Source organism: Populus trichocarpa, chromosome 7 (assembly GCF_000002775.5).
Source record: "Populus trichocarpa isolate Nisqually-1 chromosome 7, P.trichocarpa_v4.1, whole genome shotgun sequence".
Classification (NCBI taxonomy): domain Eukaryota; kingdom Viridiplantae; phylum Streptophyta; class Magnoliopsida; order Malpighiales; family Salicaceae; genus Populus; species Populus trichocarpa.
In genome coordinates, this window is record NC_037291.2 from 9,941,203 (window position 1) to 9,969,131 (window position 27,929).

The 27,929-nt window shown below is 35.4% G+C and overlaps 4 protein-coding genes across 10 annotated transcripts; 2 read left to right on the forward strand and 2 right to left on the reverse strand.

Moving 5' to 3' along the window:
- On the forward strand, positions 1 to 3,601 carry LOC7457161 (GEM-like protein 4). 2 transcript variants are annotated; one of them, XR_002982847.2, is made up of 5 exons: positions 1 to 364; positions 451 to 531; positions 632 to 906; positions 993 to 1,272; positions 2,960 to 3,601. XR_002982847.2 is itself a non-coding variant. In XM_002310018.4 (4 exons), the coding sequence occupies exons 1-4, from the start codon at positions 220 to 222 to the stop codon at positions 1,197 to 1,199; spliced, it is 708 nt and encodes a 235-aa protein (XP_002310054.2). In that variant the 5' UTR covers positions 2 to 219; the 3' UTR covers positions 1,200 to 1,340. The 2 variants fall into 2 exon arrangements, 1 of the variants encoding a protein (XP_002310054.2); XM_002310018.4 differs by lacking the exon at positions 2,960 to 3,601 and having other exon boundaries at positions 2 to 364; positions 993 to 1,340.
- A 7,459-nt stretch (positions 3,602 to 11,060) lies between these two features.
- LOC18100999 (senescence-specific cysteine protease SAG39) lies at positions 11,061 to 12,529 on the forward strand. The gene is made up of 2 exons (XM_006380431.3): positions 11,061 to 11,630; positions 11,722 to 12,529. Exons 1-2 carry the CDS (start codon positions 11,138 to 11,140, stop codon positions 12,309 to 12,311), a joined length of 1,083 nt encoding a protein of 360 aa, XP_006380493.2. The 5' UTR covers positions 11,061 to 11,137; the 3' UTR covers positions 12,312 to 12,529.
- Positions 12,530 to 12,910: 381 nt separating this feature from the next.
- Positions 12,911 to 17,654, reverse strand: LOC7456290 (uncharacterized). 2 transcript variants are annotated; one of them, XM_002310020.4, is made up of 6 exons: positions 17,464 to 17,633; positions 15,548 to 15,675; positions 14,513 to 15,265; positions 14,304 to 14,409; positions 13,535 to 13,740; positions 12,911 to 13,395 (listed from the first exon to the last, which is right to left on the reverse strand). In XM_002310020.4, the coding sequence occupies exons 3-6, from the start codon at positions 15,262 to 15,264 to the stop codon at positions 13,128 to 13,130; spliced, it is 1,332 nt and encodes a 443-aa protein (XP_002310056.4). In that variant the 5' UTR covers position 15,265; positions 15,548 to 15,675; positions 17,464 to 17,633; the 3' UTR covers positions 12,911 to 13,127. The 2 variants fall into 2 exon arrangements, with proteins under 2 accessions (XP_002310056.4, XP_052310723.1); XM_052454763.1 differs by having other exon boundaries at positions 13,247 to 13,395; positions 13,473 to 13,740; positions 17,464 to 17,654.
- A 647-nt stretch (positions 17,655 to 18,301) lies between these two features.
- On the reverse strand, positions 18,302 to 21,258 carry LOC7457162 (FAD synthetase 2, chloroplastic). 5 transcript variants are annotated; one of them, XM_024605115.2, is made up of 5 exons: positions 20,913 to 21,258; positions 20,359 to 20,407; positions 20,112 to 20,247; positions 19,075 to 19,250; positions 18,302 to 18,958 (listed from the first exon to the last, which is right to left on the reverse strand). In XM_024605115.2, exons 1-5 carry the CDS (start codon positions 21,189 to 21,191, stop codon positions 18,432 to 18,434), a joined length of 1,167 nt encoding a protein of 388 aa, XP_024460883.1. In that variant the 5' UTR covers positions 21,192 to 21,258; the 3' UTR covers positions 18,302 to 18,431. The 5 variants fall into 5 exon arrangements, with proteins under 5 accessions (XP_024460883.1, XP_024460882.1, XP_002310055.2 ...); XM_024605114.2 differs by having other exon boundaries at positions 20,359 to 20,437; XM_002310019.4 differs by having other exon boundaries at positions 20,359 to 20,411; positions 20,908 to 21,257.
- Positions 21,259 to 27,929: the final 6,671 nt, after the last annotated feature.

Here is a 27,929-nt window from a genome sequence, read left to right on the forward strand (position 1 = left end):
ATGAGCCATAGGTGAGTCATGCAACCAAAAAGTTAAAAGGTTCACCAACTATTGACACCTCTTTATATACACTTGCGGAATGCTAGATTTGATCAATCTAAGCATCCTCTACATATCTCACAGCGAAATACACTAGTCTGCAGAAGTTTGCAGCTGCACCGAAAAGACAGTTCGAGTCATTAAGTCCAGAAGTTATCAAATCTTCCCTGCGCATAAATTATGAAGACTTCACAGAAACAAGTTATTGGAATTCCAATCAGAACAGCATCATATGCAGTTGAGAAGATGCCGAGACTGTTACTTGAAAATGCTGAGCAGCGCTATATTCCAAGTCCTGCAAATAAAGCTCTCGCATGCAAGCAAAGTATATCATTCTTTTCCTCCTTTCCACTCTTTCTCAACCATAAATGACATGAGGTTGTTTTACTAATCAGCTAGTCTAATTTGCAGATAAAATAGATTCGATGCTTAAAAGGATGAACAAGCTAGGGAAAAAAGCTGACAAATTTGCTCATGGAATCCGAGAGCATAGTAAGTTATTCAAAGTTTGATTTGTGATTAAGAAACGTCAAATTTCTTCTCAATCAACGCTGGAAGGATGCTAAATTCATCTCAATTTTTGTAACTGCAGTGAGGTTGGGGACCAAGATCACTGAAACTCTTGTAGGGAAGCTGAGCTTGGGGGCTAGGATCCTTCAAGTAGGAGGGGTGAAGAAAGTTTTTAGGCAGTTATTTAGTGTTAGTGAAGGAGAAAGATTGTTGAGAGTTTGTCAATGTTATTTGTCAACCACAGCTGGTCCTATTGCAGGCCTCCTCTTTATCTCTACTGAAAAGCTTGCCTTCTGCAGTGAGAGATCAATTAAGTTGTCTTCTCCAGAAGGAAAATTGGTCAGAATTCATTATAAGGTAACAAACAAAATAACATGACGTCTCTCTCTCCTTCCCCTCCCTCTCTGGCATCTCTGATCTCTAAATAATATCAATTTATGCAGGTAGTTGTCCCATTAAGAAAGATAAGGACAGCCAACCAGAGTGAGAATGCGAAGAAGCCATCAGAGAAGTACATAGAAATAGTTACTGTAGATGATTTTGATTTCTGGTTTATGGGTTTCTTCAGCTACCAGAAAGCTTTCAAGTCTCTTCAGCAGGCAATAACGCAAACTCAGACGAATACAAGTCATTCAGCTCCTCATTTGTAATCAAAATATAGGTTTTTCTTTGCACTTTCAGAAGTGGCAGCCATGATGGAAGGAATCTCTCAGCTAATAACTGGTATATTGTTCTCCCTCTTAGAGCAAGAGCTTGTTGATTGCAACATCAAAGGTGAAAATCAAGGCTGTAATGGTCAATAGGACTAGGAGGACTTGTCCAACATCAACAGGCGTGGTTCTCACCTGTAATGGAAGTGGTTTTCACCTCAACATCAACAGGCGGAGACACCTCGGATGGAAGGTGTGAGGACCATGATATGAGTCCAAGTTCAGACCGTCTCATGACGACAGGCGGAGACACCTCGGATGGAAGGTGTGAGGACCATGATATGAGTCCAAGTTCAGACCGTCTCATGACGACAGGCAGAGACACCTCAGGAGAAGGTGTGAGGGTCATGATAGGAGCCCAATTTCAGAACGCCCTAAAGACCGATGTGATGGCTGGATATAAGTAGACAAGTGTATAGCCAATGAAGAGGCTATGATAAGTATGGAGACAAATGCAGGATTGACTTTCATGGATATTGCCCCCATGCTAAAGATCAATGAGCTAGAAGACATTTGCCTTGGACAATAAGTGGATGACTTGTGGAACATTAAGTCGCGACTGCTATGAAGGAGCAGAGGGCATGCGCAGGTTCCAGGAACAAGTTGACTCTTGTCAAGGTGGTGAGCTCAGTAATGACATTGTAATACTCAGAGTATGAAGATAGAGATGGATCAACCTTTAATGGGTTGTCCCCATGGTTGAAAGGGAGAGCCACCTGGACTCTTGAGACTAAGAGCGGGAGACTCACGGAAAAGTAAGGCGTGGTTCCTAGGGAGGAACAAAGGGCAGACGCAACTCCGGGATGAGTAGACTCTTGGAAGAGTGGTGAGCTCGTGATCACATTAAAATATTCAATGACTGTCGCACTTGGAAATATCCGTTTGAGGGGGTGTTGTAAGCCTTGGTGTAAGGCTTGATAAATCATTCCGGGCCAAGCATGGTTGATATGCTTGAAGGGGGATGTTGTTCCAGAGACAAGCGTTAAACACTCTTCAGATGAGATATGACAAACCATCTGGTTGAAGTGATCCTTTGGAGTGAGCAAAGGGGTGCTTGGATGACTCTGGTGATTGAAAGGTTTGGCAAGTACCTGGAAACTTGGCCAAAGACGCTCTCGGAATGGTAAGCTTGGAAGAGCTGCAGAATGCAAGCCTGTGCTGAAGAAGCAAGAGGACAGTTGCCCCACATGAATGGCAAAGGGGGTGATTGTTGGGTTGTTGCCATTGCATGTGCAGCAAATGGTTGGCACCAACCATTGACTATTGGCAGCCACCATTGTTGAATGAGCTGGAGACGGTGGCCACCATTATTGACCAAAGAACAAGTGGAGCAGCACCATGGATGCCTATAAATAGAGGCATACGGTTGAGAGCAAAATGAGAGAGTTAAGAGAAGGAAAGTAGAGCCAAAGATGTGAGAGATGTAGGAGAGAGTGGGCTGCCAAGGCAGCCAGCAGTAGCTGCCATTGCAGCACTGAGAAGAGAGAAATAGAGTGAGGTTGAGAGTTGCTAAAGAGGGGATAATTCCTCCTCCTCTATTGTTGTAAATCTTGTTCTCTCCCTATATAATCAAATGGCTTCTCCCGTGGATGTAGGCGGTTTGCCGAACCACGTTAAATATTGTGTCAGTGTGCTTAGCCTCTAATGGGCAAATATCAGAACATCACCGATCGGAATCCCCAACAGTTTTGATTGATTAGGCTTTTAAATTCATTGAGAAAAACAATGGCCTAACTGCTGAGGCCAACTACCCAAACAAGGGAACGGATAGCACTTGCCACGCCAACATGGAAGCTAGCCATGCAGCAAAGATAACCCGGTTTGAAGATGTGACTGCAAACGGTGAAGCTGCATTGTGAAGGCTTTTGCTAAACAACAAGTTTCCGTTTCCATTCATGCTGGGGGATTTTGAGTGCCAATTCTACTTAAGTGGCATCTTTACTGAGAACGTGGCACTCAACTTGACCATGGTGTTACAGTCGTTGGTCATGGAGTTAGCGAGCGAATAAGGTATTTGTTGCTGATGAACTCGTAGGGTGTAAAATAGGCGGAGAGGGATACATCCGAATGCAGTGTGATGTATCTGCCAGGGAAGGACTTCGTGGCATGGCCATACAAGCCTCTTACCCTACTTCCTGAAGTTTCCATATCTCAAAACATGCCATCACCTGCTGTTGGTTATTTCTATCACCTATCAAACGTGTATGCTTGTTTTCCACATTTTCTTCTTTTTTTGCAAAATATCCCAGGAAGAACTCATAATAGCATCTCAAACGAGTCTGTAATTCTGTACATGGTGTCTATTTATGTTATAATATAACTTTCTCGCATTGTTCCAGAAACTTGCATAATGCTTATCCTAGCTTCTATCAAGGGATCACCATTATACTATGATGCAATGTCGCTCTAGACTCGAGAGATTTGTATATAATCAGAATCTTAGGAGAGAGATCACATTTGCTTTTGATCCGAATAATATATGTTGCCAATATTACCTCCATACAATGTAATGCAAGATTTAAGAAGGTCAAGATTCAAGCTTAAGTAGAGTATTAAAAAGACTGCAGCTTTCAATGAACTGTATGCTACTTTGAAAACACAGTATGTTCCAGGAATTCCTAAGGACCGGTACTCGAAGCGGAAGATGGTGATATTAAAGCAGTTGAAGCAGCTATGTTTATTGTTGCAGTTGCAGAAGCAGCACTTTTAGACTTTTAGTTTGTGGCATGCAAATTATACTTCAGCTTACGAAACGAAAGCAAAGAAAGTTCCTGACTGGGAGATATCATTAATTTCATAATTTATGAGCTAGAAAGCAGGACTAAAAGATGCAGCTACAAGGATTCCTAAATTTTTCAAACTGGGTTTTTTTTTTTTTTAATTGCCGAAGAAACTCTAATCTAGTTTAACCAAGGATACATTCCCCATTCAGGATTTCATACCTATGCGAATTCAAATTTATATACGAACTTATTCTTTAAATAATTCAATTAGAGTTCAACACAACACTAATAACAAAATTAACTTCATAATATAATTTGATTGTCTTGATACAAGAGTTAATACAAACCTCTGTAATTATGGAGCATTAACTAGACATAACATAATAATGTTAATTACAACAAAAAAACAAATTCTAAAGATCCAACAAAAATGACCTACTAACAAGCTATAAACCTGGAAAAAAAAACGAGATGATAAGTTCAATATACATACACGAGGTAACACAACAATGAGGAATATATATACAAATATGGCTTTAGGTTCTTATAGAAAAGTTTCTCAAATAGACCCGTAACAAGAATATCATAAGGTAAAGCTCGTCAAAAAATCAAAATGCAATGAGTATGAGGCTCCATACTGTGGGATGATCAGTTCACACAGATTGGTGACTCCCCCGACCAACTAGGGTTTCAAATATGATGTGCATAAAGACTAACACTACCATGTTATCATAGGAATTCTGACTGGAATACCATAGATTCATATCATAATCAAACAGACAGATTCATATCTCAAGACTTAACTCGTGACATCAATAAATAAGAGCTATCAATTGAAATGTACATAATAGTTCATATCAAAGATTTAGTTTCAATAAGTTAACATGTTTAATCATAAATAAGAAATAAATAACAATATAAGAATTACTAAGAAGCACAATCAATTCCATATTATAATAATTCAAGTATTTATATTAATTCTCTAGTATATGAAAAATTATCCACTCACCTGACTCAAAAATGAAAGATCTCAAAAGCAGATGTTCAAAGGAAACCTACTAATGTCTCGCATGTAAAATATCAAGATTATTTGAATACAAAAGATGACATATTCAAAAATGACTCGAAAGGAATGTACAATCTATTTAATATACTTAACTTTTACATTTAGGAATAAAACGTAATTATAAATTGGAATTAGTCTACCCGATTGATCCCAAACATAACCTAAATTGATTCAGCCTAAAAGAATTATCTAACCGGTCTATTGGTTCAACCCAACCCGTCAACCAAAATCATCCAGGATAAAGTGTCTACCAAAATACAACACACCAACTGCTCTACAAGTTCTACCTAACCGGTGGACCAAAATCAGATAAACCAAATGGTCGACCAGTTCATTGGGATTCTAGATACCCGATCACCATCCTCTAAATGACAGATCTCCAAATCAACTCATAATCTTACACTACCAGAAATTCGCTTAACACCAATAGAATTATCGACAGAATAATTCTGTCGGTAACTTGCTGTGATAATTACCGATGGACACTATTCCGTTCATAATTCAGTCGGTATATACCGACGGAATACTGCGGTCAATATATCCGATGGAATTACAGACAAAATATTCAGAATTTAAAAAAAAAAAGGCGGTTCGCGTGGAACTTTTTACAGGCGATTTTACCAATGGAATCACTGAGGGATTCAAACCTGAATCTCCATGCAGTGACGTGACCAATTCTCCATCAGAATTGTCGATGGAATCACCGACAGAAATAGTCCGTCAGTGATTCCATCTACAAAAGTGAATATATCACCACTTAGCCGACTCTCTCCTCTCCAATTTCTCCTTCTTCTTCCCCGTCCCAACTCTCCCATCCCAAACTGCAAACAACCACCCCCAAAAAAAAAATCCCTCTCTTCTCAACACAAGGTATATTTCTTTAAGTTTTGTGGTCACAGCATCCGTATTTTGATTTATTATGGATTTTATCATTTTCTGTAAGTAAATCTATCTTTTTTAATTTTAACATTTAAATGTCAATTTTATTGTTTTTTTTAGTATATGTATTTTGTTAGTGTATGTACATGTTTATTGTTATTTCTCAAACAAACTTGTAGTATGAATGTATAATTTTGTACTTGTTATGGTTTGTTTTAGATTTTGTAAAATTGTATTTGTTTGTAACTTGTTGAAACTTTGTTGAATTACCGAATTACATGTGTTGTGGTGAAATAATTAATAGTTTGTTTAACGAGTTCGTTTTAATTTTTATCAATGTTATTGCGGAGTTGTAATTTCTATAAATTTATATGTATAAATTTGTATGGATGTTGATAATTGATAATGAATATTTATGAGAAGTTGTAATTAGCTTGTTGGATAATCTCGAGGTAAACCAATATTTTTGCAAATTTATTTACCTAACATAGTTAATTAATACATGTTGTCATCATAATTTTATAGAGGTTCAATAGAAGTCATGGATGATCGTTCATGGATGTAACGAGATTCACCCTAAGGATTGCGGAGGATGGATTATTGTAACGGAGTTCAGGGTTTTATTAATTTCGCAACATCTATTCCCAGAAATTTTACTGGAGGCAGTATTAGGTGTCCATGCAGGAAGTGTCAAAATAAAAAGTATTTGCATCCAAATGTTGTAATGATGCATCTTCTACACAAAGGGTTTATGGAGAATTACATGTGTTGGTATGCACACGGAGAACTATTTGCTCGTAATAATAGTATGGGAGAAAGGGTGGTTGGGTCAACTTCTAGTGCTAGCAACGTGCATGGAGTTGCAAATGACAACAGTAATCATTACAGGAATATGGTTATGGATGCAATGACAATGAATCAAGGTAATGTCAGTCAATGTCCAATCGAAGAAGAAGAACCTAATGCAGATGCAGCTAGGTTTTTTGATCTGTTGAAAGATTTTGACGAACCATTATAGGATTGTTGCACGAACCACAGTAAATTATCGGTTGTAGCACAGGTGTTCACCATCAAGTCAAATCACGGGTTGAGTGAGACCGGTTATGACAAAATTATCAAATGGCCGTAGCACAGTTGCTCCTTCGATTGACTTGGAAGAAAATTCAAATTTTCATGTTTTCGATGATAGTCTTGTTGATGTTAACACAGAGGAGTTGAATGTTGTTTTGAGCTCTAGCGGACAAGCAAATGTCGATGAAGATGATATCTATATTGAAGATTGCGATGAAGTTGATGACTATTCAATTGACGACGAAGAAGAAGAAAATTCTGACTAACTATCATAATGAAGCAATGTGTAAAGCTTTTTTTTCATGTAATATATATTATGGATGATATTTTGTAACATGAAATATTTAATTTATTTGTTAATTGTTTTTATTGTTTTTTGCGATAAACAGTTTGTAATTTAAGTGTTTAGAGAAAGGTAAATAGGCAATACAAACATAATCTTTCATGCACAGAGCACGATCATCGACGTCCATACCGACGGATTACATGTCCGTCGGCACTTCATAGAGAGTTGAAAAATATTTACTGGAAATGTCACAATCATCGATGACACTACCAACGGATGAAGTCTGTCGGCATTTCATAGAGAGTTGCATTTACTGGAAATGCCACAATCACCGACGACTCTACAAACAGATACAGTTCGTCGGCATTTCACAGAGAGTTTCAAAAATATTTACTGGAAATGCATCACTGACGTTGATACCGACGGATACAGTCCATCGGTATTTTTCAGCGGTCCAAAATTACCGATGGATGGTGTGAATTCTAAAGGGCGGACATTAATGCATCTCTATCCTCGTGCACTTGCCGATGGAATTACCAACGGACTGCGAAAAATATGGAGGGTAATTAAAAAATTCTGGTGCGAAATTCAAACTTTACCGAAAGATTTTCGAAAAATCACCGACGGAATAATTCAAATTAATATTATTTAAATGTCCATCGGTGAATCCGTCGGGAAAACTGCGCTATAAATCCCAACGACCGCCCCTTCAGTTTATTTTTTCATCTCCTTCGTTTCAAAGCTTTACTTTTCATTTTTGTTTTCCTCTCATTTCCTTCAAATCTTTTGTTTTTTTAGCTTGTAATCTCTACTTGAATCTTCAGCAAATTAAAAGGTATGTATTTCCATTTAATATGCTTAATGATTTTATTTTTTTATATTTTCTTTGTTTTAGCTATTGTTATTTTTGTTGTGTTTTTTATTTTGGTGTATTTTTATAATGTAGATAAAGTCTTAAAATAAACACATTATTAAGGTAAGCATTTTTCATTCCTAAAGTCTATAGTTTTTTTTTTTAATTTGTTCAATATATTTTATTGTTTGTATTGCCATCATAATTGAATACTTTTTGAATTTCAATTGTTATTGTTGATTTTATTTTTTTATATTTCTTTGTTTTAGCTATTGTTATTTTTGTTGTGTTTTTTGTTTTGGTGTATTTTTATAATGTAGATAAAGTCTTGAAATAAACACATTATTAAGGTAAGCATTTTTCATTACTAAAGTTTAAAGGTTTTTTTTTTAATTTGTTCAATATATTTTATTGTTTGTATTGCCATAATAATTGAATACTTTTTTGAATTTTAATTGTTATTGTTGAATTTACCTTGTAATTAGTAATTGAATATATAGGAATAAATTTAATTATTTTATCTCAATTTTACTCTATTATTGCATGATATGTGCTTAATTATTTCCATTAATTTTAATTGTTATTTGTATAGATGTTAGGTTATATACAAGATTTTTGAATGGGGTCAAGTGGTTGTGGCTATTGTTAATATTTGCAGGTTTGAAAACTTTGGATAGTCTCTAGTATAGGGGAGGTGCTGCTAAAAATTTTTTTAACAATCGAATTTAATTATATAATTATTCGTATAAAAATGTGTAGATGCGTAGAACGAAATCAACAGCTCGTCGCTCACATATGGTCGCAGCTAGTTCTTCTAGCAACGAGGATAACATGTCCTTAGGTGTCAATCAAGAAGAGGTACCTGCGCCGCCTACTGATGCTGCCTCTTCCAGCACGGTTTCATAGTGCAAAGGTGGTGTGCCTTCACAGCGGAATCAATTCACCCGCAAGTACGAGGCACAGTGGAAGGATGACCTTTCAATGTAAGTTTGTTTCGGTTTTAGTTTTTTTTTTAATTATAACATAATTTATGAACAACTAATCAATATTTCATTAATTTAATTTATTTTCATGTTCACAAACATTGAGGCCGCCCGAGTACTATCATCGGCGTTTAAATCATCGATGGAGATTTCATTATTTCAATGGAGTCAGGTATCCAGATATCATGAATGGATACCGAATATCGACGCATGGTTTGACAAATTTGAGGTTGGTGTTAATTTCTAATTTCCAGCTTATTTTTAATAAATTATTAATATAATAGTAAATAAATTATTATTTTTATTTTAAATAAATTATTTATACATAACACAAATTCGAGTGGGATAACGCGTTTGACAATGTTGTGAGGAGGGTGTGGGAAAATCACGCGACAACTTGGTAACATCGAAAACAATACGATATTGTTTTTTTAAAAAATTATGTTTTAAAATCTAATTTGTCACTATGGAAGTAGGTTGCGTGATTTTTGGTATGAAGTACAAAAAAAGGCAAAAAAAAAAACGATAGAAATAACGATCTCCAAGGCTAAAACGACGTGGCGGTTTGGAGGGATTTCAAACTGCTAGACATCCTGGGAGATATATGGCCACAATATATTGAGCACGTGATGTTTGAGCGGTTCACACGATGCTCACAGTTCGGTGCTGGCAACCGGAACCGGCAAATTCATGGTTTGGTGACAATGCACACCGGCAGCTTCGTTCCGTTTGCTGCACATGCAAAGCGGATGGTAAGATTAATTTAAATGAAATATATCATTTAATTTTTTGTTACTTAATTAATTTTTTTTCTTACAGGCTACGTCTCTTGGATGTGAGTCGAGCCCAATGGAGCTGTTTGTAGAGACGCACGTGCGAAGTCAAAACTGCCAAAAGTGGGTGCAACAGTTTGTTGACAACCGCGCTCAACACTTTGTGGTATGTTCGTTCAACCATTTTATTTCGTAAGTTATTATTTTTATTGAATTAAATATGATGATTTCTTTTTTCATTTTCAGGAGACCTATAATAGTCAGTTGAGGGAGAGATATGGGGATATGATCCTTCGACCCATCCGGATTTCGATCCGGATTTGTGGATGGAGGTAGGATCATCTGGTGGACCCGATAAAATTCGGTTGTACGGGCTCTCCAACACTACGGCCGAGAACTTGCGGGCGACTCGTAGTGTCTCAGCCGTTGGGAGCTCCCAATCAGTATCGAGCAATTTATCAAAGGAGTTCGTGGCTTTGCAGCAACACACAGCTCATCTCACCGAAAAATACAAGCAACTATTGGCGAATTATGAACATAACATAGCTCACACAGCTCATCTCACCGAGAAATATGAGCAACTCTCAGCGAATTATGAACAACTTTGCTAAATGGTCATGATCATAACATCACAGAGTGGTGATACATGTGCGACCCCTTTTTGGTTGTATGGTCCCGGGAACAACCAGCCTCCTCTTCCTCCAGCTCCGTCATTGTGCTAATTTAATATTTTTTTGGAAACACATTCAATTTTTTTAATTTTTTTATTTAACATTTAATTTTTTTTATTTCCAATGGCATCAGACTACCATTTTTTTAGTTTTTTCTCCGATGCAGTATTAGGCCGACTCTTGTTACAATCTGAAAGTTTATTTAACGTATGCAAACTATTCACTTTGTGAATCTAACGGCACGGCAAGAGTATTTCTGTCTGCTTCTAAAATTATAGGGCATCTGATGCCATAAGATGGGACTAAAATCACTGCACGAAAACCATTTATTAGCTTACTAAATACAATACTCATCAGCCATTAGAAAATATACTCATGAAGGGAAAGTTTGAACTGTCTGAATTCATGCTGGCTAAAAAACACAACACTATGTCAATTAAAATCAGTTAATCATAGGGGTCAAAATTAGAACATTTTGAAGGGCACGCATAGTTGGAAGGCCTGTCTTGTGGAGCATACGTATTGACAGGAGCAGAGTCCCTATAAAAACCTCAAAGGGTGCGTGAAGATAGTATGCCTACCAGCTTACTCATTGCTTCCCTAATATACCTGCTACTAATACCAAAGGCTGCCATGAGATTCACTAAACAATTCCAATTTGGTTGTTTGGCCTTGCTCTTCATTTTGGGAGCTTGGCCTTCTAAATCCACAGCTCGAACCCTCCTGGATGCACCCATGTATGAGAGGCATGAGCAATGGATGACTCAGTATGGGCGTGTATACAAGGATGACACCGAGAGGGCGACCCGTTACAGCATATTCAAGGAAAATGTTGCACGCATAGATGCTTTTAACAGTCAAACCGGCAAATCTTACAAACTTGGTGTCAATCAATTTGCAGATCTTACAAATGAAGAGTTCAAAGCTTCACGCAATAGGTTCAAGGGCCATATGTGCTCTCCACAAGCAGGTCCTTTCAGATATGAAAACGTTTCTGCAGTGCCTTCTACCATGGACTGGAGAAAGGAAGGAGCTGTAACCCCTGTCAAGGACCAAGGACAGTGTGGTAAGTGCCTATCCTTGTGTTTATAAGAATGAGATCTTACAGAGGGATACTTTTCTAACCTTTGTTTTGTTTGTGCTGAATCAAAACGTAGGTTGTTGTTGGGCATTTTCGGCAGTGGCAGCCATGGAAGGAATCAATAAGCTTACAACTGGTAAATTGATCTCCCTTTCAGAGCAAGAGGTTGTTGATTGTGACACTAAGGGTGAGGATCAAGGCTGCAACGGTGGTTTGATGGATGATGCCTTCAAATTCATTGAACAAAACAAGGGTCTAACAACTGAAGCTAACTACCCATACAAGGGAACAGATGGGACTTGCAACACTAACAAGGCAGCCATCCACGCAGCAAAGATTACCGGGTTTGAAGATGTGCCAGCAAACAGTGAAGCTGCACTGATGAAGGCTGTTGCCAAGCAACCAGTTTCTGTTGCTATTGACGCTGGTGGATCTGATTTCCAATTCTACTCGAGTGGCATCTTTACAGGAAGTTGCGACACTCAACTAGACCATGGTGTCACTGCTGTTGGATATGGAGTCAGCGATGGATCAAAGTATTGGCTAGTGAAGAACTCATGGGGTGCACAATGGGGGGAAGAGGGATACATACGAATGCAGAAAGATATATCTGCAAAGGAAGGACTATGTGGCATAGCTATGCAAGCCTCTTACCCCACTGCCTGATCAGATGTTCCAATATCTAAACACATGTGTCGTCTACTGCTGTTGATGGCTATTTCTACCATGAATTATAACGTGTATGCTTGCTCCCTGTAATTTCTCCTTTGGCTATGTACTATCTCAGAAAGAACTCGTAGAAGCCTCCGATGCTAATAACGAGTCTGTATATGATATTGTTACTGTGTAACATATACATGAAAACTATCTGATTTTATGTCTTAGCATAATTTCTTCAAGGGAACCATCCTTTACATTCTCTACCTTTTTCACTTTGTTCTACAAACTTGCACTTCCATAAATAACAAACAAATAATTGAAAATCCTAAACCATACAGACAAACAAGACTTGCATTGATATACACCTAAGCAAGCATAATGAAATTCTTAAATCTTGTACATAATTTGCCAGAATGAAATGAAGATGGACTAGCTACCAAAACAGCATATAGAAGACAATTTGATCTCTGTAAAAGTTGTAGCTTAGTGGTGTACTATAACAAGATGTTGAATTGTCGCTTGTAACCAATTCTATATTGTAAGAAACGAGATCATAGAAAATGTGAAAAGTGAAGCAGCAAAAACTTCCATTCAGACCAAAACCAGAAAGCAAACTTGTATTTAGTATTGAATAACCTTTTTTAACAGTTTGTATAACATTGATTGTATGTAAAGAACAAGTACAGATGAAAAAATGAAAGTAACTATTTTCCGGCTGTATTTGACATCTATTGAATAAAAATGAATTAATTCTATGAGCTGTATAATGTGATTCATGGAGAAAAATAAGCTGGGCTAAAATAATTGCCTCCATGGTTTCAGTTAAGAATGCTTGCAATGAGTAAGCACATAGTCATCTAAAAACTGGCTGAGCTGAGTAGTATACAGTTTTGGATCATTTCTGAAATGATCAACATGAGGTGTGAACACAAAGTTGCAGGCCCTAACCTCATGCCCAGCTCTTCGCTGCTTCTCTATAAATGATTCCACAGACCCTGCAGGAATGACTCTATCTGCAGAGCTATATATATACAACTGTGGACAGCTTGGTTGTCCTGATGATAATAAGCTTAGCACATCCGAGAGCCTCCTGCAATGTAATAATGAAAAGTTATATAAGCTTCCAGTCATGGAGAATCTATCAATGGTAATAATGATAAGAATTACATTATTAAGCATTTATCAACGTATGGTTTCAGATGTTTCTTTTTTTGGTGAGAGGGTATAACCTGTTCACCATAGGAATGTTCAAAATCACATCAAAGAACTTCTCCAGAACAGCTAATAAAGCTGATTCAGCTATGGCAGGCTTGGGTTCCATGAATGTTTTGCTGCCAACTAATACCTCCATATCTGACTCTTTTGAGCTTGCATGCACTTTCGTAGCAACACTATGCTTTTTCAGAAAAGCTGCAGAGAAACCTGATGCCCAAACCTAAACAAAGGGGAAAAAAACCTTATGGACTCAGACCCGGAAGACTACAGAAGGAGAAAGAGAGTATCCCAAATAATGATTTAAACTGAACATGAATAACATTTTCATCATATATTTGAATTTTGATCACCAATAACATGGTCACATGAAGGAAAGCACAGACCCTGCAGATAATATATAATCAGCCAAATGATAGTTCAATAACTATACAAAAAGGCTACTGATAAATTAGTCTGCAAATCAAAACACCATCTCCTACCCACAAAGCAAAGATGGAGGTGGTACAGAGCGTGTGATTATCGGTAGCATGGCTGTAAAGTGTAAAATGACAGTTAATTCATGAACTTAATGAGTAAAAAGAAACGATTCAAGGTTTTCAAAGGTTTGCCAGCTACAACAACCATAATCACAGCCAACAGTTTCATTAAGCGCAGCTAAACATGCTTGAAATAATACAAGACATGCAGAGAGGATAAAAATAAGAATTCCATCCCCTTCCTGATACCAATAATATGTTCTTGTTACTGTCAAAAACAACAAAGACAACTGCAACCAGCATTTACCTGAGGGTCAGGGGCAGCAACAGGGGCAGAATCCACGATGCAGCCCCTGATCCTTCCCATTAAAGAAAGATCCTGCTTCTGAAACTTCTCAAGTATAGCTCCATAACTGCAAAAAAGTGCATCACACCAAGCATGTCAAGCCAAATGGTTTCACAAGGAACAAAGAAAACAAAATGGTTAGTGCAGAAGCCTGAGAGAGAGAGCTTTACGTTAACCATCCAGTATTGCTGAAAGTGTGGAAAACTAAGTTCTTTCCATCCTCTTCCAACCAATCAGCCAGGTGGGTCGCAAGCAAGTCAATGTCCTGTTCTGTTTTCCCACCAACTTGGTAACTAAGAATCTCGGCCAGTGGAAAAGTAAAAGTAATGACATGGAATCCCCTCGAAGTATACCACTCAGCATATTTATTTAGATGTTTCTGCTTTGATCCTAACCACCCTAGCAAAACTACCACTGTCCTAGACTTTTCTGATGAACAATCAGATGATCCAGAAACATCAATAGTACTCAGCTCGGGCAAATGCCATCTATATAATATATCAGGAGAGGATGGAGGAATAGTGGTGGTTTTAAATGCACTTGATTTTGGCCCTTTGGCCAACTCCGCAGACCGATACAAATTAACAAGAAAAGGAGAGGAAGCAACAGAAGAGCCTAAAGTATTGGGAACAAAATTTTGGCTCACATCCAGAACTGGGAAGCTAACATTAGGAACAGGCACCCGATTCCTAGTTACGAATGACAAATTTGCAAGCTTAGAAACTGAAATGTGAGAAACCCAAGAAAATTTTGAATCCTGAACTGAATTAGACAATAAAGAACTTGACTGTTCGGAGGTAGAACAAGTATCAGATGATCTAAAAGATTGGAGTTCATCGGAAAATTCAACAGAAACAGAAGCTAAAGCTGCCACAGCTGCTGCGATCACTGGTCTTTGAATGATTCCAGACAAGGAGCCCATACTGAATACACAAGAAGAAAATCTCTCGTAAACAAACAATCCTATATCACAACGATCTAAACAAAACAAGGCCAGGAATTCAGTTAAGGAACTGAATTTCAATTTTGGTCACAACCCAGATAACCAAACATAGAATGTTAAACAATCAATCACCTGCACAATACTTAGAGCAATTCAATGAAAACCAAAACCAACAATACCGAACACAGATATAAATATCCACATTCAAATTCACGAGAAAAACATGGAAGCAGACAAAGATGGAATATTCTATGTTGTTTACCTTATTCTTTGTAAAGGGTCTTTGAATTTTTTTCTCGGGCTGTCAAAAATTGTTCTCTTTTGACAGCCCGAAAGATCAAACGTTAGACACCAGCCAAGAAGCTTCCTTTACCAATACAAAACGCGTTCCTGCTAGCACAAAATAGACAATTTCAACATGTTAATTATTACCTTAAACCAATTAGCAAAACACTAATAAGTGACAGCATGACCAGATGGGACTAAACTATGTTTCCAAATTTGGACAGACCAATAAGAGCATGCCACGAGGTACTACATCGTGTCTTTTTGCAGAGATGGTGATTGATAGATAAGTAGTGATAGATTCCTTCCGGTGGTCTATGAGACCAGGGATTTTAAAAAAAATTATAACAGTAAGTTAAAAAATTCAGTAAAATAGTTATATTTGAAAAAAAAATTATTAAAAACCACTATTTTTAAATGCAACAGGATATAATTATTGTATTTCAGAATACTAATATTTAAACTTGTAACCTCACTGTCACATCTGACTCAACCGATTAGTTAGTTAATTTAATTATATAAATCAATTCACCATTTCATATCCAAATCCAAATATATATATATATTTTATGAGTGACAAAGATATAGTCAGAGTTGCGATAACGGATGATTTTGAATAATCAGATATAAATTTGTTATAACTAGATGAAAATCTATCCAGATATATTACATGGATATTTAACAGATGTATTTATAAACTAATGGAACATATTTAAATCCAAGAGAAGATCTAATTGTGTCATACTAAAATTATAACTAAAAAATATCATAATTTTTTATGTAACCGTTGAATTACTCTCAAATTTAAGTTTCTGGAGGTCAGACGCCGTTTTATTTATAATAACTATGAAATTACTACAACCATCAAATCTTTAGATTTCAAAAATATCACCATTTTGACAATTTTATAATTTTTTTTATTATTTTTAATTGATAAACCAGTTTAATTAATTATTACGAAACAGTTAATTGGATAGTCCTAAATGTAATTAATATCAGGATTTAGAACAACGAAATTCAAAAATATAATATTTTACCAAAATAATTTGTTACTGTGTTAATTCATTATTATTTTTTATTTTGTATGTTAACTCTCCAATATGTGCACCAAAATGAGAATGATGAGAATGATTAGGGCATTATTTGAAATTACATTTTAAATGGTATTTCATTAAAATTTTAAAACAAATTAAATTTATTTTTTTAAAATTATTTTAATACAGTAATATTAAAAATAATTTTTAAAAATTAAAAATATATATTATTTTAATATAATTTCAAATTAACTGCTCATAAACTTTGTAAGATATATTTTTATCTCTATAAGAATCGGAGAAGGGGAGGGTGAGAGGTAATAAGGGTGATGCGTCTGGGGTAGGATTGGAAAATGAATTAACTTCCGCCGGTGGACCTAAAAGGCGCTAAGGAACACGAGGATGCCATATAAAATGACAGGTCAAGACTCAGAAGACAAAGAGACCAGAACATGAAAACGACTCTTTTGCCCTTAATTAGCGTAATTGAAAGCAAGTCAACTCGGCCTGACTCGGATGAATAACTCAGAATTCTTGTTTAAAACGAACTCAGAATTCTTGTTTAAAACGGAACTTTCTTTCAATTAAAGAAAACAATAAAAACCCAATTGGAAATACAATAAATAAATAAAAAACTTTAGTTCTTTTGCTAAAATCAAAAGCCAATGCAGGGCCATTGAAAGTGATGATTAATTTTTTAAAAAAAATACGAAAACAGATTGAAATGTTAGTTTTCTTCGTTGGATTTGCTAAATTTTGCTCAAATTTTAATAAAGATCCAAACATTCAAAAAAAAAAAACCAATCAACACAAACAAGAAAAATAAAAGAAAGAAATAGTATAGAGAGAGAAAACTGACCTGAGAGAGGCAATACGAACGGCAATTTAGTTTCCTTCTTGTTTTATATAAAAGGGAGAGAAGAGAGGAACGAGTGCCCTTCCGTGAGAGATTTCTTGTTTTTATTTTTCCAGATGTTTTTGATTTATGGGGATGTTGGTGGCTTTGCTTTAAATATGTTTTTATTGGATGCTTTGAGGTGGGTGGAGGCTTGTAAGATGGGAATGGTCCATAGAATATCCAAATTGGATATTCCAACAAAAGATTCTGAATGGAAAGATGAATTGGAATATGAAAGGAGGAGAAGGTTCTTTTCTTTTTTGCCTTTTTATTAGTTCCCATTAATTTCTTGGAATCCATTCCTTCCTGTCTTGTAGGAGTCGGATGACAATAAATTTTATTACTCTTCTACCTTTCAACAACCATATATTTTTGTGTTTTTAAAAAAATTAAAAATATTTTTTTATATTTTAATATATTAATATCAAAAATAATTTTTAAAAAATAAAAAAATATTATTTTATTATATTTAAAAATAAATATTTTAAAAAATAATCATTACTACATTCTCAATCACTTCTAAAATTAATATAAAATTTCTAAAATTAATATAAAATTTAAAATTTCAATAATTTCTTTCGACATTTAAAAATAAAACAAATATCTTAAAACATGTTTGTTTTTATATTTTAAAAATTATCTTTTTTATTTTAAATTGATATTTTTTAATATTTTCATATTATTATTCGAATATATACTGATATTAAAAATAATTTTTTAAAAAGCAATATCATCACTCAAAATCCTCTTAGCCATGTCCTGGAATCAGCAAATAGAATTCCAGTTTTTAGCTAAAGAATGGAATTAACATTATGTATGTATATGTAAATTATTAAGCAAATGTGAACTAATGAATAGTTACAAAGGGCTCCAACTCGATTGGATGAAACTACTTCAATGAACAAAAACTAATGCGAGGACTGATATGCTTAATCTTTATCAGGTCTGGAATCACCAAATTCAATGCCCAAGAGATGCTGCTCTTGATCGGTCTCGAAATCAAAAGGATCTGCCTCGTCCGTTTCTAAATGGATATGCGTTGTATCCATGAATACTCTACATGTTACTGGATTCTTATTACCGAATAGGAGAGAACAGTTCTCGTAGAAACCATCCTTTGGGGGTAGATTCAATAGATAAGACTTTGGAGCTGAGACCCTCCATCCACTGCTAGTTTTAGCACGTTCTTCCTGGTCTTTCAACATCAATATGAGACGATGATGACGACCTAGAAGTTCTGACACATATTTCATATCCCCTACAGCTAAAGCTTGACGAACACGGGTAGATGAGACTTGTCCTCTATCTTTTAGATCATTTGAGTTCATGCTTCTGTAATCTTGATTGTTGTCCATCACAGAACTTATAATGTAAGCCCCCATACCATGCTCCTTGCACAGTCTCACCAGCTCGGAGGCATCACCAGCAGCTTTATATCCAAATCTGTAGTTTTCCCCTGACAGAGTCAGTCATTAAGATTTGAGACTTCAATTCCATAAAAATCAAATGCAGGAATTTACATCAGTGACAGGAAAAAAAAAAAAGATGGGCAGCAAATTGATTTTAGTTTACCTGCCACAACCCCAATTACTCCAAGCTCCTTAGATAACTTCTCAACAAATTGTCGTGGGGTGAGATGTCGAACGCATGAAAATTCAATTTGGACCTCTTCTGGGACCAGATTGCCACAGTATGGGGCCCAAGAAGAAAGAACTCTACTTCGGTCACATTTGGCAACTATGGGAGCCCTGTCCAGGAAAGTGAAAATTGTCACTTAAATCAGAAAAAACAACGTGTCTTCAACTGATCGAACACCATTGAAAATTTCTTCTGCAACAGAAGTGGTGAAGTTTATTCTCAAAAAGTTGAGACATCTGAGAAAGAAGAATTGTAATATGTATATAGCTGGCAGACTTATGAAAATATGTCAATTTCACATGTAAGCAACTGATCTTCATTCTGCAAGAGAATAATTCTCTTAACCACAATAAGACAAGTCAATAACACATCTGCACAATGAGTTACCAACCATCATTTTTCATAAAATCCTCCAGCTTATGCATGTTTCAGCAAAGTTTACCAATACTCTCTCCTTCACTAGTACATTGATTCCAAGCAACATGTGGCAAAAAATTCACCCCAGAACACCATGGTACATCATGTGCATATTGGACACTAATTCATAAACTATTTATGAGCTTCACTTTAGACTTAGTTTTAACTCAAACTTGCTTTGCTTCAAATTATCCTAGACTTCTTTAAAGATGGAGAAATTTAAGACACCAAGCATATCCTAATAAGATTAAAAAAGTACAGAGTACAGGAAGGAGACATGTTGTTGGCTCCATAAGATTCATTCTACAGTACAAACAAGACAGCCATGATGAAGATTGCAACCTTCAAACTGTCAAAGAACTGTAATGCTTTGGAAAAAGCAAATAGAATTCCTTGTAAAAAAGCAACCAACTTAATTCACAAGGCACAAAAATAAAGAGAAAGCCTCTCGAACTCAACAGGTAGATGGATGCAAAATTGAAAGGATTGGAAAAGTTTCCATATATCCAAACACACAAGTAAATGTGCACTCAAACAAAAGAATAAACTGTTACCTAGGCTCCCAACCAAGTATTTCTGCCATTCCCACAAATGATAGAAGACTTGGGGCTCCAACCTTTGATGCTTGAATTGCAAGTTCTCGATGGCCAATGTGAAGGGCGTCAAACTTTCCTAGTGCTACTATTCCTCCTGCAAAAATCATGAAAAAGCAATCAATAATCAACAAGCACGTAAGGCAGTCTAAAAATAAATTTTTTGATGTATTCAGCATCAAATCTAATAAAGGACAGGCAAAGAAACCTGCTACTGAGGCCAATCCTTCAGAGGGAAGCTCACAATCGTTATCTCGCTGGCTTTTGCACAAAGAAAAACTCATCAGCTAATTGAACAAAAATGAGATGTATTAGACACACATATTGAATGACAAACAAATATTAGTTCATCTGAATTTTTAACATTATAAAAAAAGTGTTGATATGTACATTACATCAATCAAACATCTGGTTCCAATAAGAGAGTAAATAACTGAACCCGATTAAATTAAGCGTTCCAATCATAAGAATTCACAAGAATTTTGATCTTTTTCGTGAAATCTCTGAAATTTTCACCTAAACCAATCACTTAGCAAGTAATTAACCAGCAAACATTAAACTCTTAGCAACCAAAAGGATTGAAATTGCACGAATTGTATAATTAAGCTTCCGCTGAACTTTCATTCATGCATGATCCTAAAACACAAACAAAACCCATATAAACAAAAAGCACAAAACTTTACAGTATTTTCACTTTCTTTCCTAGAAACCAATGAGAACCCGGAAAATGAGAACTTTAAAGAACAGAATTACAAACCTTACACAATCAGAAAGAATGGGAGTTTCTCCTGAGGATGATTTTGATTGAAGACTTGATAAAGAAACAAACCCATGCTTACAATGACTATAATTATTATGCCTATAATTATCACCACCAAATATCGTTACAAAAGAGGGAGGTTTCAACATGAAAAGAGAGAAAGAAAGGTAGGAAATTTTGTGAATTTTTGTGTTGCAAAACCCTAACCCTAAATGGGTTTTCTGATTGTAGTGACAATTTGCCAAGTGCTGTGAAATACGAGAGCCACTACTAGCTAACATTATCAAGGTTTTAAGTGAAGAAAAGGAAATAACTTCGGCTTGGTGCTTTCTTTTTATCTTCTTAACAATACAAATTACAATATGATGAAGTGTGTTTGGTACTTCTTGAATAATACATGTATTTTAAAGTATTTTTTATTTAAAAATATATTAAAATAATAATATTTTTTATTTATAAAATTTATTTTTTATATTAATACATCAAAATAATTTAAAAATATTTAAAAAATCATTTAAAATAAAAAAATCATTTTTTAACAAAAATTCAATTCAACCTCAATATCAAATTACCCTTAAAATAATTTGTTTTGAAGGTACCAGCCCATGCTTCCCTTCTAATACCATAAGGTATTCTTGGATTGTTTTTCATTTTTATTTTCTTCACTAAATTCTTCTGAGTAGGATGTCAGATGGCATCTACAGCTAGATTGGTGCAAAGTTTTTTTAATTCTCTCATAACCTCTACTTATAACGTCAAATTAAATTGGTCATCTAATTTTGTAAAAATTACTCTAACCTCCAAAGCGGAAACAATTAACAGAATAATTTGAAAAAAATTATAATTGCCATTAAAATTGAATTAATAACTAAAAAAACTCTTATATATTATAATTTTTCCAACTAATTAAAAAAATAAAAAACATTGTCATCACCGTGATCATTTTTTCCTTGCTGAAATTCAGTCATCCAAACCTAACAAATTACACCGAAAACTAAAAGGGTCTCGTGTTACACAATAGACACATTATGTCTTATGAACGAGAACACAATGAAATCACACAATGTTTTATCTCTCTTTTTTTCAATTTGGTTATCAAAAAAATTCCTTCAATTTCATCATTTAATGTTGTGTTGATTGGTATTTGGGGTTAATTATTTTTTATTAACATTTTCTATTGTTGGGGCAGACTTGGAAAAAATATATATATTAATATTGGGTTGGTGCTCGATTTCTCAAAAAAGAGCTCAATTTTGTTTTTATTTTAGGAGTTAAAAGTGAGAGGACCACAATGAAACAAAGAAATGACGGCATGCCTTTTAAAAAATAGGGTGTCAATTTCAGTCCTCTTTCTTTTTCTTTTTCTTTTTCTTTTTCTTTAGCCATTAGTTAACTCACAAGTAGTTGCGGCCATAGATCGATAATTCGCTTCTGCGGATGAACGAGCTACTGTAACTTGCTTCTTGCTTTTCCAGGACACCAACGAGTTTCCAAGGAAGATATAATAATCAGTCACTGATCGACGTGTGATAGGGCAATGAGCCCAATCTGTGTCACAGTAACCAATTAAATGTAATTCACTTTGGGAAGTAAACATCAAACCTTGCCCAAGAGCTCCTTTGAGGTATCGAAGAAGCCGATACGCTGCATCAAGATGATGTCGTTGTGAATCTTGCATGAACTGACTCAATGTGTTGACAATATATGTTATTTATGGTCTTATGATGGTCAAATAGATCAATTTTCCAACTAAATGTCTATACCTCACAAGTTCGTGAAGTGAACTGTTACCTGCAAGTGTTGGTACCAAATCTGCCTCAATTGGAATCTTTGTGGGTTTAACACCAAATAATCCAGTCTCCTCTAATATGTCCAATGTATATTTTTGTTGGCAAATTATGATTCCAACTTTTGAACGTGTGACCTCGACTCCAAGAAAATACTTCAAAGGTCCGAGATTTTTAATTTGAAATTGACTGCTAAAGAAAGCCTTTAGATTCTTAATTTCTACCTCATTATTATCTGTAATCACCATGTCATCAACATATAACAATACTTATGAGTGAAGTGCCTTAGACTTGAGTGAACAAAGAGTAATCTGCCTTAGATTGGCAGAAACTAATGGTATGTATTGCTCAAGAGAACTCTCAAAATTAACTTCTGGACATCTATTTAAGACATATGAAGATTTATGGAGTTGACACATGATATTCTCCCCCGTCGACGACAACCCAGGGGAGGCAACATATAAACTTCCTCTTGAAGTTTTCCATAAAGAAAAACATTTTGGACGTCCATTTGATGTAAGGGTCAATTGCGGATAGCAACCACAGTCAATAGGCAATGCACAGTAATGAGTTTGGCCACTGGTGCGAAGATCTCCTTATAGTCAATACCTTTATGTTGGGGTGAAACCTTTGGTAATGAGACATGTTTTGTAGCATTCAAGAGTGCCATCGAATCTGTACTTAAGTTTGAAAACCCATGTGTAGCCGATAGGTCATTATCTAGGCGGAAGAGGAACAAAACTCCAGGTTTTATTTTCTGCTAGGACCATGATTTTGGCCTGCATCACGGCAATCCAGTAGGAATTTTGACAGGCCTACTCATAGGTAGTAGGCTCCACAAAAAAAAAAGATATGAGAAATAAAATGTTGATATCCAAAAGATAAGCATGAATAAAAAACATATTAATATAGTGGATGGCGTATGCTGAACATGGCCCGCGAGAGGGCCTTCATAGGCATGAGTAAGGTGGAGTGATAAGCCACATAATCTTTAAAGTGAGAAGGTGGTTTGGTGCAATGAGTAGAATGGTGGAGTAGGGATTGATGAGAAATGGGTGGTGCAGATGGTTGAGGAAGAGAGGTGTTAGAAATGACAGGTTCAGGCGGTGTGTTGGTGATGACAGGTGCGATGGGAAGGCTGGAGGTGTGTGAGGAAGGCTCGAAAATAGGAGAAATGGGGACCATTGTGTGTGGTAAATCAAGCACCATTTGATGTGGACTAAGATTGGAGTTGATGTGGTCATGAAAGTTGGAGTCGCATGTTGGATAAATAATATGCATGTCAGTTTGGTCTATAGTTGGTGAGGAAGTGTAAGGAAAGATATGCTCATGAAATATGTCATCACATAAGGTAAAAAATTTATGTGTGGCTAGATCATATACCTTATAACCTTTCTGGCCAAAAGGATAACCAAAGAAAACACAATGATGAGCATGAACATCATGTATGAAGATTTATGAGAGAGCAAGGGTGTAGGTAGACGATTGATGAGATAACATGCAGTATGGATACTTTCCCCTTAAAATTTAAAAGGTAAGTTGGCCTGAAACCTGAGAGCACGACCAATATTTAAAAGGTGCCTATGTTTACGTTCAACCACCCCGTTTTGTTGTGGTGTGTAAGGACAAGAATGTAGGAAGGAGGTTTCATATTAGTCTAAGTAAGGACGCATGGAAAGAAATTCACTACCATTATCCGCACGAAGAGTTTTAATATCACATTGAAATTGTGTTTCGACCCAAGAGAAAAAGGATTTCAAAATTATTTGTGTGTCAGATTTGAAATTCATAAAATGCACCCAAGTAAAACGAGTGAAATCATCCATAATAGTAAGAAAATATCGTGCCACATAATGTATTTAGTTCCTATGAGGTCCCCAAATATCACAATGGATTAAGTTAAATGGTGTGGAAGTTTTAATTTCACTATGATGAAAGGGTAAACGAGTTTGTTTTGCTAAAGAGTAAATGTCACAAATGTGTTTGGAATCAAACATTATTTCAACATTATTCTTGGCTAATGAAAGTAAAAAATACAGATGATGGGTGCCTAAGGTGCCGATGTCATAAGCTAGTGGTATGATGGATGTGGTTGGTGAGGTGAGGGTTTTGTTTTGGTGTAAGATAGTAGAGCCCATCAAAATGCTTTCTTAGGCCAATCACCCTCCTTGTATCCATGAAAATCCGGATAAAATGTCAACATACAACGCAAAGCTCTTGTCAATTTACTAATAGATAACAAATTAACACGAAACTTTGGTACATAAAAAACTTTATCAAGAGATAGATCATATGACAATTTTATAGAGCCAATATTTTTTATTTCTGTTTGCCCCCATTTGGTAAACCAACGGAGTTATACTAAGCATCAATGATATTGTGTGTTGGTGGTTAATGCGATATATGGTTAGTTGCTTTGCTTTCAACAATCCAATATAAAGTTGAGTGTGGATTTGTTTATGCTATATTGTATGTAGGCAAGAAGATACCTGTTGCATTTGCAAGTGGTTATATATTACCATTGCAGAGCATGACAATGATATGATTATACTTCTTGGTAGTGAACATAGAACAGTTAGAAGCATGAGGCTTGGTGGTTGTAGCAAAGTTGATAGCCTCAACATTGTTGACTACCGATCTCTTATTCTTGGGCTTCATGTTCTTGCCATACCATTTATGTGCTTCTGGAAACCCAATAATGTAGTAGCAATGGTCCACCAAGTGTCCATTTCCATCGCAGTAGGTACATTTAAGTGACTTACATGAAGATATGTTGGAGGGCTGCTTGTTGAATGACAGCAGCATTGGGGTTTGCTGCACTTGTATTGTGTGAGAGTTTGTCCCCATACCTCGGTGGCTAGCCACATCTATCTGCCTTTAATGTTGGAGAATATGAACTCATTGTGTGTCAAGGAACAGACTCATCATCAGAATCGAGCTTCGTATAGTCAGGTATGAGTTGTTCAATCCCATAAAAAAATTGCATAGTTCTTTCCTTTTCTTCCTATTCAGCCAGTCCTCTCAAGCCTGCATAAGTGCAAGTAAGTGGGTTATGGAAAAATGCTAACTTAACCCATAGGGCTTTCATTTAGGTGTAATAGGAAGAAACCAAAAGCTACCCTTGATGATTTTCGACGATTTCTTATCGAATCTGGTAGATCCTTGAGTCACTGCTTTGTGAAAATATGTCCTTGATATCATTCCAAATTGTAGCAGCAAATTCAGTGTACATGATGTTGCTAGCAATGTTTAAGTGGAATGAGTTCACAATCCACAGTGTTACCATATCGTTGCATCTTTTCCAAGCTGTATATTTTACGTCCAGGAGTGATGAAGTTGTAATGGTTCCATCAATGAACCCAATCTTGTTATTTGCATTGAGACCCATGCACATGGCATAACTCAATTGCCCATAATTGTTCCCATCAAATGATTTGAAAGCTATGATAAGTCTAGTATGATCCAAGTGGTGTATGACATATGGATATGAGAATTCCATGGAATTCTTATTTGGTTTCATGTTTTTAGTTGGTTCTATCATGATGTTTGTTCCCATCAAATGATTTGGAAGCTATGATAAGTCTAGTATGATACGAGTGGTGTATGACATATGGATATGAGAATTCCATGGAATTCTTATTTGGTTTCATGTTTTTAGTTGGTTCTATCATGATGTTTGTTCCCATCAAATGATTTGGAAGCTATGATAAGTCTAGTATGATACGAGTGGTGTATGACATATGGATATGAGAATTCCATGGAATTCTTATTTGGTTTCATGTTTTTAGTTGGTTCTATCATGATGTTTGTGAGAGATTTGTGGTGGTTATGGGAGGACTACAATGGTTATGGTGGTGGAAGTGTGATAAAGTCACCAAGATCGGTACTTTGATACCAACTTGAATTGAAAATTTAGATATTGTATTATATTGAATATTGGTACATAAATAAGAATTTATACAGAACTTATGTGCTATTCTAATTAAACAAATCTTAAAATAAAACTAATTACATTTACATCCCATAATCACTATATTCCAAGAGTTGGCAATTTTAGAAGCTATAATCACTCTTAATCAAATTGTGTAATTACTTTTCTTTTAACAGAAAGCACTTTAGTAACTGAATCTCCTACCTGAGTTCCATATCACTTGAGCTTTATAAATTTCATCATAAGATTGGGTCTTGTCCAGATCTACAAATGACAATGTTTATCTAAAAAGATGAACCAGTGATTGTTTTAGTCATCTTACTTCTTGATGGTTTCAGTTTTGATTTTGCTTTTATTTGTGTTTGATTTTTGTTAGTAGAGAAGTAGAGAAGAAAATTGAAATTTGTGAAATGATAGATTGATTTGTTGTTTGGGTAATTGTGTGATATTATTTAAAAAAATATTTTGTGATTTTATCTGATTTTAAATTTTAGATTAATTAGGTATGTGAAATTATGGAGTGAAAGTATTTATAATGCGAATATTGAAAAGCTCAAAGTAATTTTTTTTTATTTTAATACCTTCAAGATTTTATATAAAATCTGTGAAATGATATATTAATTTGTTGTTTAAGGTGATATTATATAAGAGAGTATTTTTTTCATCCTTATTTGATATTAAATTTAATGTTAACTAGATATGTAAGTTGTAATTTATGAAACAACACAAGGAAAGTATTATAGAGTACAAACCTTAGAGTCTCTAGAGTAATTTTATTTTTAATTTAATATCTTATAGCAATTTTATATATGAGTGGAGGAGAAGGGCAATTAGCAAAAATTAGATGCCTTGAATTAAAGAAGTAAGGTGTCGAACATCTACCTGGTATTCCGATCACGCGAGCTTCTTGTACAAAAGTTCTAGCTACAAATGCATCTCCTCATTAACGATAGGTATCCTTTCATTATACTAGCAAACTCATTCCATGAATTTATAACCATGCAAACAATATCATCCATATTCAACATTCTATAATTCCTAACACTCCAATTTCAAACTTTAACACAATCAATCAACTTGACATGTAATTTCTTTAACTTGCATGCTTAATTTAACTGAATCACATTCGTAATTACCATCATATATCAAACATTTAAGACAATGCCATTGTAATCAATTAACCATGGTTATCTTTTTAAATCTTCCTAAATTCACTAAATTAGAAATTTGACTAATTTTAGCAAAACTCATAATTTGTCATATCTACCCCTAATTTATTACTTGAACATATTAATTTTCAA

Coding starts and splice junctions, on each gene's coding strand:
- LOC7456290 (XM_002310020.4), bottom strand. CDS start 15,264: ATGGGCTCCTTGTCTGGAATCATTCAAAGACCAGTGATCGCAGCAGCT. Junction 13,741..14,303: donor TTGCTGCCCCTGACCCTCAG/GTAAATGCTGGT, acceptor CCCTTTGTTTAG/GTTTGGGCATCAGGTTTCTC. Junction 13,396..13,534: donor AACATTCCTATGGTGAACAG/GTTATACCCTCT, acceptor ATTACATTGCAG/GAGGCTCTCGGATGTGCTAA.
- LOC18100999 (XM_006380431.3), top strand. CDS start 11,138: ATGCCTACCAGCTTACTCATTGCTTCCCTAATATACCTGCTACTAATA. Junction 11,631..11,721: donor CAAGGACCAAGGACAGTGTG/GTAAGTGCCTAT, acceptor ATCAAAACGTAG/GTTGTTGTTGGGCATTTTCG.
- LOC7457161 (XM_002310018.4), top strand. CDS start 220: ATGAAGACTTCACAGAAACAAGTTATTGGAATTCCAATCAGAACAGCA. Junction 365..450: donor AGCTCTCGCATGCAAGCAAA/GTATATCATTCT, acceptor TCTAATTTGCAG/ATAAAATAGATTCGATGCTT. Junction 532..631: donor TCATGGAATCCGAGAGCATA/GTAAGTTATTCA, acceptor TTGTAACTGCAG/TGAGGTTGGGGACCAAGATC.
- LOC7457162 (XM_024605114.2), bottom strand. CDS start 21,191: ATGTTAGCTAGTAGTGGCTCTCGTATTTCACAGCACTTGGCAAATTGT. Junction 20,248..20,358: donor AGGATTGGCCTCAGTAGCAG/GTTTCTTTGCCT, acceptor TGATTTTTGCAG/GAGGAATAGTAGCACTAGGA. Junction 18,959..19,074: donor AGTAATTGGGGTTGTGGCAG/GTAAACTAAAAT, acceptor TGACTCTGTCAG/GGGAAAACTACAGATTTGGA.